The sequence below is a fragment of the Thermoascus crustaceus genome, assembly GCF_041956765.1.
Source record: "Thermoascus crustaceus strain CBS 181.67 unplaced genomic scaffold VTN00scaffold_5, whole genome shotgun sequence".
Lineage (NCBI taxonomy): Eukaryota > Fungi > Ascomycota > Eurotiomycetes > Eurotiales > Thermoascaceae > Thermoascus > Thermoascus crustaceus.
In genome coordinates, this window is record NW_027192531.1 from 903,887 (window position 1) to 917,992 (window position 14,106).

Genomic DNA, 14,106 nt, shown 5'->3' on the forward strand with positions numbered 1-14,106 from the left:
TTTTGTCTGGTTCTTTTTTCCTGTGTGTATATGCGCGTCTGATTTATACTATATATAAAAGTGTTCCGAATAAATTCCATTATCATCTTCCCCTATTCTAGTTTCTCCGTCTTCTCTTGAACCTGAGGTCGGCAGGCAAGGTTTTGAGGACTCGAAATAAAAATATCTTAGTAAGTAGAGAAGTAGAGATCATAAGTAGGTAGCTAGCGAAAACAAACATTTCCATCCGATTTCAACATTATAGTTTGTTTTAATAGTAGAACAATAATGACTGCAAGCTCCATTCCTAATAATAACCCTTACCAGGTAGTTCAATCCATATTGCCCTTTCCTTTCCTTTTCTTCCCTTTCACAGCTCGTCATGACCCTCCCTCTTCTCCTCCGCCTCCTTCTTCTCAGGCTGCCCCTCCACCTCCTCATCCGAAACAACAACCCCCTCAGGCAACTTCTCCTTCTTGCCCTCACCCAGCCTGATCGCATCAACCCAGGCCTCGACCTTCGCGAGCCCAAACTCGCCCTTCTCAGCCTCCTCGTACCGCTTCCACCATCCCCTGCGGCCGTTCAGGGCGATGATCTCGACCTCAGCACCACCATCTCCAGACAAGCCCAGCGCGTCCCGCAGCATCTTCGCTCCGGGGTTGATCCCGGGGACGTTGTAGAAGGGGAAGATCTTGCCCTGTCCCTGTCGCTGGGCGAGCCTGTGCGCGATTTCGGACAGGCTGGTCAGCGCTTCCTTTGCGGGGGCTGGGATCTCCGCGTCGGGTTCGGAGGGAGAGGGGATGAGGGCGAGGATGCAGGTTCCCGATTTGGGGGTCAGGCAGGCGGATTCGAGGGATTCGGTGGTGGAGAGGATGTCAAGGGGCGGGGCGTGGATGGGGACTTCGGCGGGCTTGGATTCCTTGGCGTCGTCGGGGACGATTCTGGGGTCGGGGGATTCGGTGGGCTTCAGCTTTTCGGCCTCGTCGTCCAGGGTGACTGAGGTTTGGGCGGATTTCTTAGTCTTAGACTTTGCCTTGGAGGAGTCTGTAGGAGCCGGGTCGGGGTTCGGTTGAGCGACCTGGCTCAGGAACTCCATCATGGGCTTCTTCTTGAGTTCGCCCTCGTACACGATGCGCTCTTCTTCTTTCTCCGCGCCGCCGGGAAGGAGGACGAAGGTCGGGAACTTCTCGATGCCGAACTTCTCGACCGCGCCGGATTCTTTGCTGCGGACCTGGGCGAATTTGATCGAGCCGAGGAAGTCGATCGCAAGCGCGCGGATGAGAGCGCTCGTGGTCCCCTTCTCCGTGAACAGGATCGCCTTGGGAGCGTCCTTGTCCTCGGACAGCCATGCGTCCAGGTCCTTGTCCGTAAGCTTCTTGACGTGGTTCGGGATCCTCTCAACCACCGCATCTACTATGGCCTTTGCGCTTCTCGGTCCCTGGTAGTCCTCCACGTGCGGCTTCCCGGGCTTCTTGGATGGGGTCACGATCTTCAGGGTTGGGAACCCCTGGACGCCCATCCGGCCACAGAACGGCTTGTTGGAGTCATCGTCGCAGTTGACGGCCGCGACTTTGGCCAGTCCTTCAAGGTTCTTGGCCGCCTTTTCGTAGGCTGGCTTCAAGTTCTGGCAGTGGCCACACCATGGGGCGTAGAATCTAGCCAACGCGTATCAGAAGCTGGGACAACAGTTCTTGAAGGGGTTTGGAATGCTTACTCTACAATCTGTGATTGAATCAATTAGCCCAGTCTCATCAGCAACATTACACTGTTTTTCTACTCACAGAAGTGTGATTCGACTTAGCAATGAGCTGGTCATAGCTCTTCTGATCAACCTGCAGAACTGGGGAGCTCTTGGTATACAACCCGCCCGCGTTGACGGGCAGGGCCGCCAAGAGCGACGTGATTAGCGCAAGGGCGGAGATCTTCTGCCTCATGACGAAAGCTGGAGTTCAGTGTAAGTGAGACAAAGCAAGTGGGAGCAAAGAGCAGAAGTCAATCCATCACTGGAAGCCCTGGGGAAAAAGGCCACCTTTGTATGTTGCCGTCCGGAGCCTACAAGCAAGGTGTCCTGAAGCTCTTGGCATGCGACAGAAACATCCCTGCGGACAACTGCGGAGTCGGTCCGGAACGTCATAACAATCTGCACATTCTCCCCTCCACCAAAAACACTTGCAGGGCTCTCAGGAGCTCCGATGCAGTCCTACCTGGAGTTTGTTAGGGAGAAAACTTCTGAAGTTCCATATGGCATTGCTAATTGGATGTCTCTTACAACCACAGCTCTCATGCTCAGGCCCCGCTCCTGCTCCTCGCGAACAGCTTCCCCGCAATCATGATGTCCGCGGAGACGACAGGCACAGCGACGACAACACCTGCTGCGTCTCGATCGTCGGGGATCTCCCTCCTGCCTCCCGAACTCTTTCTCATGATAATAAACTACCTTGACCCACGAGATATTGTCCGTTGCCGTCGCGTCTCCAGATCATGGCACGAAGCCTTCGGGAATCCGAGCAACATAACTCTCTTGCTGAAGAAATGGTTCCCTCTCGCCAGGGAGGTTAGGAAACTCCTGGAAGAAGGCGGATTTGACAACCCATACAAGATATCTGAAGAACATAAATATTGGCGCAGGATATTCGACCAGGTCACGGCCAGATATGACCACCTTGCTCGCGGCAAACCTCGGTCAGTGCAGAGATTTAAGCTATGTGAGGATCTCCACTTTGGGTCGAGACAATGGTTCCAGGTACAGCCATGGGAGAGCCATGCCAGCCACTTGACGGAGCGCGTCGATTTCGCGTTTAACCAGGCCTTCTGGACGTACGAAGATGGCCTTCTGGTGTACCCTAGCGAGGAGCGTCGTTGGCTTGTTCTTATGGACCTGGAGACTGACGAGGAGTACGTCGTTCCATTTTTGATTACTGGTAAAGTCATACGGAGAATCCGCCTGCAGGACAAGCTTCTGGTCGTCGAGTGGGCGGAGCCTCAAGCCTTCCACTGGCTGAATGATAGCGACGGGGTACATCGCCACTATGCTTCAGCGTTTGACATAAAGAAATTGCAGAGTGGCTGGAGCGTTGTCTTTCGCAATGAGTGGAAGATAATGTTCCTTGGCCATCCGTTGAGTGAGAGAGATCGCTTTTTCTCATCACACAACAACACGCACTACACTATCTATGTGTGGCAGCCCAATCGAAGCCTGTATACTGCCGATGAGGATGCCCCAATTGAATCACTCTTCGTCTGGGACATCTCAAAGCCGTCATCTTACAGACCATCGATGGATCCGACTGGGCGCTGGAAAGATGAGGCAGAGGAAGGCCCTTCAATAGTCGGTCGCTTCAGTTTCAGAGAACTGGGCTTCTACTCTGTCCGACAGAGGGGATGCCCTGCCATCATGAAACTGGATGTTAATAGCGAGGCACATACTGTAGATATCACGGAAAACGTATGCACAGGACCGCTGCGTCACGATGTGAGCCCGTTGGAGTGGACGTCCAAGGTCCAGACGACGAGCGTCCCCTTCCTCGGATATGGTCCTTGCTGGCGACGGGACGCCGGGGTTGTTTTCCCTCCATATCGAGGAAATAGTGGCATGCAAACAGCCCCTTTCACTTCTGATGATCCCTGGTACACTGGCGTGTCCGAGGCGGCTGACGAGCAGGCTCAGGTCTTCTTCCGCCTCCAATACCTCAGCCGGAGCTGGCAGTGGGACTCCTTGAGGTTACTCTTGACTATACAGACGCCACGATCGAGCATCACGCTGAGCCACTTAGAGAGCTCTGAGATAGCGGCCAAAGGGAAGATTTACGGCGATGAGAGGTTTGTAATCGGTGAAAACTATGACCGCGAACTTGTCGTCATGAGGTTTGATAGATAGAGACTCGGTACATAGATGAATGTACATATGGTCACTGCATCAAACGGAGCCAGTGATGTCGTACTCTGTAGTTAGGTACATGTAGTCGTCTGATTCAATCGACAACGCGCCAGGGATGAAGTCTGTTGGTTGTTAAACCCATCACAAACAAAACGAGCACGGAGTATTTGGCCTCGCGCTCTTCTATCTCCTTCCACCGGGACACCTTGTGGAGCTTGAAAGAACACTCTTCCTGGGCAATCTCCCAAGCCACTGCTGCTTTGTAATAATATTGTTATAGTTACTCGAGCCTGCCTCGTTCCCGTTCCCCGGCTAAAAGACCATTAGCTCCAATGCTTGGCTTCTCGGCCTGACCAACGGCAAGCTTCCAGGTTGAATTCAATGGTAAGCTTTGCCTGAACTGTCTGCTGCGGCATATTTTCAATTAGCCAGATTCCACTTTTTTTCACCGCAGCAGATATTGTCGTCCCTAACACTGCGATTATGTAGGTATACTTCTAGAACTGTCTTTCGATAGTACGCTCTTCCCTTTTGTCCGATTCCTACACAAAGTTCTGTCACTGTAACCCCCACATAAGTAGCCAGCGTGTTCGCTGCTGATTAATGAAACTGACTTCTTTGTCTCTCCTGTCGTGTTACATTATACTGCGTATGTATACTTGAGATACCAAGTAGAGATGTCCTCATGTGGGTCCGGACATTAAACTATACATAGCGCCCGAATATCGATTCCAAGTACGGAATACGTAGATCTGAATCGATATCACTTTCCTATCAACTTTGCGAGTTCTATCAGCGTTCCCCAGACTAGACTCCACAGCAACCCAGGTACCCTGGTCGGACAGCTCAGGTAACTCCGGGGTGGTGTTCCACAAAGCCGTACTATTGCACGGAGATCGGATGGACCGATGACCCCGGCGAAGTCATCGAATCGCTCTTCAGTCGATAGACACGGCATTTGGCATCCACAGGCTGGTTCCACTGTCAATAACGCGAGCAGTTCTTGGCTAAAACTTCTAGTCGAGGCATCATTTTCTAACCTATCCCATCTTAGCGTTTTCCAACGGAAAATGGAGCAACCGAAAACTCCACGCTTCCCCAAACCCCGGATCAGAAAGCTTCTGGATTCATTTTATCCGGGGTTGCACGGCCAGGGGGTGGGAATACAGCCGGTAAACGAGGTCTATCCATGCCACGCTGACACCCATGCAAGCCATGCGACGCCCCCATAGTCACTTGGCGGAACGAAACACGAGCCGTCATGGTTTGTCCACCAATCTCTAACACGACATCCAATTGGGTCAGTACTTTTGACCAGTTTCTTCAGCCATGACGCTAACCGGGGGTAGAAAGTAAACATACCCAACCTAGTGTGGCCATGACTGCGAGTCTCGATTATTCCGTTTCCCCAGACACATGGTCAGATGCGGGGAGCTAAACCATGCCGCGGGGAGGAAAATTAAGTATATTAGGGCTGCAAGGGCATCATGGCCCGTACAAGATGGAGGTGTTCTACTTCTTGCCTTGCGATTTTGATGGGTGGCTGGACAAGCTTTTATTTTTCTGCATCACTGGACTGCCATAGCTTTGTATAGCAGAAGAATAACGAGACTCGACCAGCAAGATGGGTGGTTCGGACCCAACGGTGACGATGAACGCGGCCGCATTGGCGCGCAAGGAGGCTCTCGCAGGTCCATCGGGTTTTGCTGGATTGGTTCAGAACAGAAAAGTGTTTGGAGTTGCCCTGTTCGCCTGTCTTGGAGGGTATGTTCTTCTGTCAGACTATGCATGCTTTGTTGTTGTAGACGTTGACAAGGTGCACAGCTTGCTCTATGGATACAACCAGGTCGGCATTCATGGACTCAGGCTTCAGAAGAAAATCTCAAGGCTAACCAATGTCTTCTTCCGGAAAGGGTGTTTTCTCTGGTGTTCGTAAGTCCATCCAAGTCAGCGCTGACCCGAGGTCTTTATTTTGGGCTTGTCTTTGAAATAGGGGGAAAGAAACGAGAATTGCAATCTTCTGACCTTTATCTCATAGTGGCAATGCATTCGTTCGGCGTACATGTGCGAACATCTGCCCCATTCCGCATGGACACCATATTGACTAAGACTAGATGGGTGAAGCGGTCACCGACCCGACGAGGAAAGGATGGCTGACAGGTATTATCTCACTATCGCAGCTCCATACTATGCGAAGGCGCTAATTGTTTTTGCAGCCATTCTTGAACTCGGCGCTTGGGTAGGAACTCTGTACTCTGGAGTCCTTGCCGAGCGCATCTCCCGTAAATATACCATCCTCGTGAACGTGGTTATCTTCTGCCTCGGGGTGATAGTACAAACAACTGCAGCCGTTGGTGATGACAAAAACATTATGGGTGGCCGTTTCGTCACTGGTATGGGCGTGGGAAGGTATGAGATCCTTTTTCCGAGACTTTTCACTCAAAGGGAATTATAAATGTGATTGTTATACAGTTTATCGATGGCTGTCCCCATGTATAACGCCGAGGTAGGTTAGCTTCGAGCTCCAAGTTAATAGGTACTGTCCACTAAAGTCTGTAGATTGCACCCCCTGAAGTGAGAGGATCTCTAGTTGCACTGCAACAACTCGCCATCACGTTTGGGATTATGGTGAGTGCTCTACAGACATTTAAATGACGCTATAAATTGGGCAACTGCGCTGACCATGGTATGAACAGGTCTCCTTCTGGTGAGCTTCCCCTTATCTCGAACCCACAGCCTAATTCTCACGCAGCTATCAGGATCGACTACGGAACGAACTACATCGGCGGAAGCGGTGAAGGACAAAAGGATGCTGCCTGGCTTCTTCCCCTTGCACTTCAACTCGTCCCGGCCGTTCTCCTCGGCGTGGGAATGATATTCATGCCGTTCTCGCCAAGATGGCTTGTCCATCACAACCGAGAGGAAGAGGCGAAAACAGTCCTCGTAAATCTGCGCGGCTTATCCAGGGGTCACCCACTCCTTGAGTTGGAGTTCCTCGAGATCAAGGCACAGAGTCTCTTCGAGAAGCGTACGGAGAAGGAGCATTTCCCCCATCTTGAGAGGACGAACACCTGGAGCTACATCAAGCTGGAGGCCTTGGGATTTGCTAGTCTGTTCAAGACCTGGGCCATGTTTAGACGGGTTATGGTGGCTACCGGTACGTGGTATATCTTATTTGCAAATTGTTTCCATGAAACTACGCTGATGTGCCTCCTAGTGACCATGACATTCCAGGTAGGAAGCAACTTACCCTACATCTAAGCCAATGCATACTAACGGTCTATGAAACAGCAATGGACAGGTGTGAACGCCGTTCTTTACTACGCTCCTACTATATTCCAAGAGCTCGGCATGAACGACAATACCTCATCCCTCCTGGCAACCGGTGTCGTGGGTGTGGCGATGTTTATTGCAACTGTAAGTGGTCCTTCAGTCCTCTACGATCCAGGATGAGTTAGCTCCTCTCTAGGCAGATTCTGTCCTAACATATCCTTTTCAAAGATCCCCGCCGTGATCTGGGTCGACCGACTCGGACGTAAACCCGTTCTCTTCGTCGGAGCCATCGGAATGGCTGCCTGCCATTTCATCATCGCAGCCATCGTCGGACAGAACGAGGATCAGTGGGACTCGCACAAGGCAGCTGGCTGGGCCGCCGTTGTCATGGTTTGGCTCTTCGTTGTTCACTTTGGGTATTCCTGGGGGGTATGTAAAATTTCCCATTTTTTTCGACCGGATGCAACGAGATGTTTTTTTATTGATTAGGTTACTGATTTTATTTGACATGGCAGCCTTGTGCGTGGATCCTTATCAGTGAAATATGGCCTCTGAGTGTGCGAGCAAAGGGGATTGCATTGGGTGCTTCAGCCAGTATGTTTGACATAATACCTCCTACCCCTGGGAACTCCATCCATATGGCTGTTAGAATGTATAAGAAAAGGAGACATTATGGCTTGGTACCTAACTAACAGCACCAACGTAAATAACCAGACTGGATGAACAACTTCATCGTCGGCCAAGTCACCCCTGACATGCTCGAAGGCATCCGCTACGGCACATACATCTTCTTCGGCCTGATCACCTTCCTCGGTGCGCTATTCATCGCCTTCCTTGTTCCAGAGACGAAGCAGCTTTCACTTGGTGAGTTCCTCCTCCTCCCATAACCCCGTCCCCCCCTCCCATAGCCCTCCTCCTCTTAGTTGTGACCCGCAGACTAGACCAGTGCAGTACAGTACAATCCAAGACCTTTCTAACTTCATGGTGTCTTTCACAGAGGAAATGGACGTAATCTTCGGCTCCGAAGGCACCGCCGTCTCCGACTACGAGAGGCAAGCCGAGATCTCACGCGAGGTCGGACTCGACGACGCCCTGGCGCGGCTGACTTCGGGGGGAGCTGCCACGGTTCATACCGAGGAACACAAGGAGGCTAAGGCTTGATTTCTTGATTTCTTGATTTTGATTGATTGGTTGGTTTTGGTTGAGAGAGATGGTGATGTGTGATGTCTGCTCTGCCCGCCTGCTCTGCTCCACCCAGTCTGTCTGTCTGGTTAGAACCTGTTTGACTCAAGTTGAGACAATGGGCATCTGAGGAGTTTATTTTATTTTTCCTCGGTGTATAGACAACTGGTCAATTCTGTTTGGTGTCAATTGGACAGACGTCAATTGTGAGCTTGGCAGGAAGAGGGGGTGGGGAAGTTGTGAATTGGCATCTCTATCTCTACAAAGTGAAGTAACTGCATACAATGAATAAGAGTTTACGATATGGTGAATATTATCTACGTATCATTGCCGAATATTATAAAGTTTTGGTTAATCTGTCTGTATGTAGAAAGTGAATATCTTGGATTCTAACGAATATACTAAACTGCCCGAAAAAAGGAAGACAAAATGAAGAGGCGAGGGAAATGTGGGAAAGAAAGAGGGAAGGATACCAAATCATTTAAAGCTCTCAAGAACCCGAAATTTCACTGCCAGGGAAAAAAATACAAACCGCCAACAGAATACATGTGAGCAACCCCGAAAGCCCCGATGAAAAGTTAAATCCGAATGGGAAATGATATGTTAGAGGGAGAAGGAATGGGGGAAGAGAAAATACGAAACTAGAAAACTGTCAAAAAAAGCTTGCAATTCACCGCCAGCAAAACGTTCCAAAGAATACATGTAGTCACTCCAGAAGAAAAGTTAAACCGGAATGTCATGCCTGCCCGAGTATCGACGCAATGGGGGCTTCGATATGAGTATCGGAGTCCCAGTCAAATGTGAATATTCGGCTTCCAGTATTACACAGCATAGCATGTCATCATCAGAGAGAGCCAATCGGCAGTACGTCCCCGGGGCCCACTTGCATATTGTCTCATATGCCTCCCAGGTTCTAGGTGATCCCGTGTCAAGGTCGTGGATAGCGACAATGAATCATCAGAGCAGAAAAAGTATCATGTCACGTCCCGTCCCAAGCAGCGCTTCCCCTTGCCGCATTCAGCGGATCGGTTCATCACTTCGCTGAGTTGAGCATTATCCCACACTACCTGCGGTGGGTAAGATCCTCTTCCGTGGGAGCTGTGATGTCTGCGATGACCGGGTTTATATTGAATGAGGTACCCAGAACGCGAAACTGAATATTTGTCAAAAGGCTGCCGCTCCGTTCATCTTTCGATGCTGGATGCTTGGCCTACTTCGCTGAGCGACACGTACTCGAGAATCATTGGTTGGATAGAGTCTGAAATGTGGCTGGAAGCGTTCCGAAGAAGTAAAAGGGAAAATGAGGAATATATGTAAATATCATGATGGATATCTTGAGCCGCAGCGGTAGTTGACATGTCCGGACAGAACAAGCCAAGATTGAAAGGAACACCTAGATCGCCTATCTAAACATTTGACGTGGAAGAAGAGGTTGAATCATAGAAAGCGTCCTGAAACCAGTTGCTCATTGACGCATTTAGGAAAGCAGCCGTGCTCTGTCCAACATAGGTTTCGTTATCGTCATCACCGTAGTTCAGGAATTTGCACACGACACAAGCCTTCTTCGCGCAGGCTGGACAGGTGAGCGTGTACAGTGGGAGCCAGCGCCCGCAGGCCTCGCAGTTCTCAATGAGGAACCGCTTATTCCACATCCCCAGGTGGCGACAGGTTTTGGGGTCCTGTCCGGGAGCGATGGGCTCCGCGTCTGGGAATGCCATGCGGACCTCTTCGAGGAAGCCACAGTAGGGTTCGAGGACAGCGCCGTATAGCTCGGTACGGATGTCTTCGACAGTGTAGTGGTGGTTGGGGTGATGGAGTTTGTGGTTAAAGAAGGGAACAAGACCGTTCGGGTTAAATCCCTCGTCTGCTTCGTCCTGCTGCGTAGTGCTGCCGTTGGTGGTATGTCCGGCGGCGGCGTTCAGAGACTGCTCGTCGTCGTTAGATATCTGCTCGGTGTCTTCTTCCTCACTGTCATCAGACTCTTCTGGTGCATCGCTCTCGTCCTCTTCGGTGCTGTCAGACTCCATGTATACGCCTTCGCCAGAGCTTTCATCAGATGACTGGACGTTCATCTTGCCTTTGTCGGTCTCAGTTTCGAAGCTCTGCTGTGATGGAGCAGTAAAGAAACTCTCATCACCGAAAGTCTCTTTCTCCTCTTGTTCTTCTCTGGCCAACTCTTCCTCGTCACGCCGGACACGAGCCGCCATCCCTTCCCTGCGTCTTGCCTCACGCTCTCTCTCAAGTCCCGATTGAGTCTTGAGAAAGGCCTCAGTCTCGCGGTTGATACGCTCTTTCTCCTTCTCAAGCTCTTCCCAGCCGTCTCGAGGCGTGGCTTTCGGGTTCATGTGGTCACCCAACCCGTAGCTGAACATGTATCGATCCCAGGGGTTTGACAAGTCGTATGTCTTACCACTGTACGGCGACCAGCCAGTATATCCGGGTTCTGTAGAGGAGTCGTCGAAGAGCGAGCGTCTGCGGGACGAGTTGAGGCCCAACTCCTTGTCGTGTTTTTTCCTGCGATCCGGATCACGAAGGACTTCGACAGCCTCCTGGATCTGAAGATACACGAGATCTGGGTCAGAAAACGAGTGGAACTGGTAAGGACATTTCAGTGGGAATTCACTTACCTTTCGAAAGACGATCACCGACTTCGTTCCACCGCCCGTCTTGTCTGGGTGATATTTCAACGCCAGCTGCTTGTATGCGGTGTTTATTTCCTTGAGAGTAGCATCCTGGGAGACCCCCAGGACTATATAGTGGTTCACTGTCTCTTTGGGCATGTTATTCACTGTGTGAGGGGTCTGCTCTGCAAACAGTCTCCTAGGGGTTGTGAAGTCCACTGATCAACTGCAGTCCACAGCTACAACAACTAGCTGCCAGACAAGTCAAAAAAAAGAAAATGCTTGGAGAATAGAGTATGAATAATAGTCCTGTGTGCAAACACTAAGACCAGCGCAAGATGGAAGAGTCCTTGTGTTAGTCCCAGACTGTATGGCTGTTTGTGACAAAGGTTCTTGTGCAAAAATGCCAGACAGAAAGATAACCAAATCCCAGAACCTGCCCGTCAGAACAAAAGGAGTGAAAGAAAAAAGTTTAGGGATGTCAACAGAAAGCTTTAGATAAATATCAGTTAAAGGGGCGCAGGGTCTGGCAGAATATGGTAAAGAGTGAATTGGGACTGGAGGCCGCCAGTTGAATTTGTCTGCGTTTCACTCGCAGACTGGCTCACTCTGGACAATAGGACAAATGAGGGCTGCAGTAGGTACCCGACGGCTGAGATTCGGTGGATGAAGGCTCCCGAGTATGCAAACGCAGGGCTGTTGGGCGCCGCTCACGTGTCACATGTTGTATTTTGGCAATTTCTGGGGAAAGAGGAAAATATTGCAGCCATATACGGGGAAGATGAGCGTTTGGGAAATTCCACCAGATATTTATTTCGATAAACATGCTGTCATTATTCGAAACTCATTCTGCATCTTCGTAAGAGGGACAAGATTTTGCTTTTCATTCGATCATATTCAAAGACTAGGGGAGAGCAATTCATCTGATCCTCTGGGGCTATGTCAGGTCTCAACCGGTCTATTTATCAGAACAATAGGGGAGACAAGGTACTTAGACACAGAGGATACTCGACATATCTCAATTGTCTAGCAATTGTTCGTTCATAAAAGCGTATACAAAGAAGATGGTGATGGCTGGGGTTTCCAGTTCAAGGAAAGGCTGGTAGACAGTATGTCAAGGGAAAAGGGAAGACAGGGAAAAGTAGATAGATTGGAACTGGTTTTACAGGCCTCACAACGGGTCTAGGTATTTATAGACACGTCTACAATCGACACGATTTCCCTTGGCAACATCACGTCGACGGCTTTTACATCTCCTCACTGGCGGTGGCACCGGTGATAATTTCAACCAGTTCGCCAGTGATAGCGGCCTGACGCTGTCTGTTGTACAGAATCTGGAACCTGTAGGGAGTCAGAACCTACCGATCGCAATTCCACAGAGAAAGTTGATACGTACTTGTTGATCATCTCACCAGCGTTCTTCGAGGCGTTCTGCAGAGATAGTCAGTAATATGACACCAGTTTTGGGACTAAATTGGACTTGCCTCCATAGCGTTACGACGAGCCTACATTCCAGTTAGCAACTTTCCTTTTGACGACTTGACAAACAGTCTTGCTTACCGAGATCTCACAAGCGTGGCCTTCAGCCAGAGCCCAGTACAGGCTGTTCGCGAGGGCGTACTCGCGGAGGTTGGCGAGGACCTCGTCGCCAACCTCGAAGGCAGAGATATTGGCTGCAGACACACTGTCAGTGAAGACTCTCGAAGAACTTAGAGGATATAAAACTCACCGGACTGGGTAATGGCCTCCTCGGAGTAGGCCTCAACGCTGGCGGGCTCGTAGCTCTGAGCGTTGATGAACTTGTTGTAGATGATCTTCACGCTAGCGTAGTCGGTGGGGAGCAGGGCAATCTGGTCGGCGATGGCCTGGGCATCCGCGAAGGTTGGGATGTCCTTGCAGACGTTGGCGAAGCTCAGGACAATCGAATTGGCGTTGGATCTGGCGATCTGAGCCTTGGCCTTCTCTCCGAGAACGACAATGTCGGCGTTCGGGGTCTCAGCAAGAGCCCTGCGGGTCGCCTTGCTCAGACCAGAGTGGATACCACCGCAGAGACCCTTGTCGGAACTGGCGACAACGAGGAGGGTCTTCTTGTCCTCAATGGGCTTCGTCTCAGCCTTCTCGAAGACGGTGTTGGAGGTCTGACCGTAGACACGGGACTCGTCCATAGCCTTCTGGGCGCGGGTGAGACGGGTGGAAGCAACGATCTTCATGGTGTTGGTGATCTTTTCAATGTTCTTGATGGACTTGAGACGGCCCTCGATTTCACGCAGAGTCGCGAAGTTGGCGGCATTTGGCGGCGCAGTCCTTGGGGCAAAAATATCAGCAATTGATGCTCGAATACCCCTCCATGTCTGTTTCGCTGCGGAGGCCGCAGCAGGGTCTGTTGGGCGGGCATCCGAAAAGAGACTTACCGGGCGACGACTGCACTACCGGCCTTGAGGGCCGGGCGGACGGCGCGGGAGAACATCTTGAGAGAACGGAAGTGGTTCGAAAAGACGAGGAACCGTCAAAGGACGCTGCAGAGGGGAGAGCAGCAGGAGAGTAGATGCCAATTGCTCTAGGGCGTCGAACAGGGAGGTCGTCGTCTCTGCGTTTCGTCGTTCCGGCTGTCGGGAAACGGGAAGGTGAGCCGCGCTAGGCCGGAAGGGGCAGGCGGCGGGGGCGGCGACAGCGACCGGACGTGCAGGTCACATGACCCACAGACTCGTCACCTCACGTGACTCGTACCTTCATCTCGTGCCGGTGACATCGCCAGGCACAAAGGCACCAACGATCGTCCTCTCAGGCATCCCCTCCGCCTCAGCTAGCAACTGGCCAAGCCGGCAGCGAGATCGCCCCAGCCTATCCAGCCTGAGCCTTGGTCTTCGGCCTTCAGGTCGCCTTTTCCCTCCCCTTCCCTCTCCTCTTCCTCCTCTTCTTCTTCTTCCTCCCTTCATCCCCGAGTCTTTCTTTCTTTGCCTCCGCCTCTCCGCGTTCTCCCCCCTCTCCAATCTCTTCCCCCCTGGCATGTTCCTGGTGTTTTGGGGCCAGAAGCTTCTCTTTCCTCACCATTTCCTTTACTTCGCTCATCTATCAGGCGCCGTCCTACTTCCCAAGACTACCGCGACTTTCGCGCCTCCCTCTCACAGCGCCTCCTATTTCCGCAGGATTCTGGCCTGTCTTCTTCGTTCGGCC

General features: G+C 51.4%; 5 protein-coding genes across 5 annotated transcripts; 2 read left to right on the forward strand and 3 right to left on the reverse strand.

Moving 5' to 3' along the window:
* Positions 1-349: 349 nt before the first annotated feature.
* Positions 350-1,913, reverse strand: VTN00DRAFT_7882 (uncharacterized protein; the record flags this gene model as incomplete). Its single annotated transcript, XM_069434674.1, has 3 exons — positions 350-1,634; positions 1,694-1,701; positions 1,761-1,913. 3 exons carry the CDS (start codon positions 1,911-1,913, stop codon positions 350-352), a joined length of 1,446 nt encoding a protein of 481 aa, XP_069286148.1.
* A 398-nt stretch (positions 1,914-2,311) lies between these two features.
* On the forward strand, positions 2,312-3,856 carry VTN00DRAFT_7883 (uncharacterized protein; the record flags this gene model as incomplete). The annotated part of the gene is made up of 1 exon (XM_069434675.1): positions 2,312-3,856. One exon carries the CDS (start codon positions 2,312-2,314, stop codon positions 3,854-3,856), a length of 1,545 nt encoding a protein of 514 aa, XP_069286149.1.
* Positions 3,857-5,480: 1,624 nt separating this feature from the next.
* On the forward strand, positions 5,481-8,290 carry VTN00DRAFT_7884 (uncharacterized protein; the record flags this gene model as incomplete). Its single annotated transcript, XM_069434676.1, has 16 exons — positions 5,481-5,620; positions 5,681-5,702; positions 5,770-5,788; positions 5,895-5,920; positions 5,971-6,016; positions 6,073-6,265; positions 6,329-6,362; positions 6,416-6,484; positions 6,553-6,563; positions 6,616-7,013; positions 7,074-7,090; positions 7,148-7,273; positions 7,358-7,558; positions 7,645-7,723; positions 7,844-7,993; positions 8,127-8,290. 16 exons carry the CDS (start codon positions 5,481-5,483, stop codon positions 8,288-8,290), a joined length of 1,695 nt encoding a protein of 564 aa, XP_069286150.1.
* Positions 8,291-9,717: 1,427 nt separating this feature from the next.
* VTN00DRAFT_7885 (uncharacterized protein) lies at positions 9,718-11,091 on the reverse strand (the record flags this gene model as incomplete). The annotated part of the gene is made up of 2 exons (XM_069434677.1): positions 9,718-10,866; positions 10,939-11,091. 2 exons carry the CDS (start codon positions 11,089-11,091, stop codon positions 9,718-9,720), a joined length of 1,302 nt encoding a protein of 433 aa, XP_069286151.1.
* A 1,088-nt stretch (positions 11,092-12,179) lies between these two features.
* Positions 12,180-13,399, reverse strand: VTN00DRAFT_7886 (uncharacterized protein; the record flags this gene model as incomplete). Its single annotated transcript, XM_069434678.1, has 6 exons — positions 12,180-12,273; positions 12,329-12,363; positions 12,417-12,437; positions 12,493-12,605; positions 12,662-13,236; positions 13,344-13,399. 6 exons carry the CDS (start codon positions 13,397-13,399, stop codon positions 12,180-12,182), a joined length of 894 nt encoding a protein of 297 aa, XP_069286152.1.
* Positions 13,400-14,106: the final 707 nt, after the last annotated feature.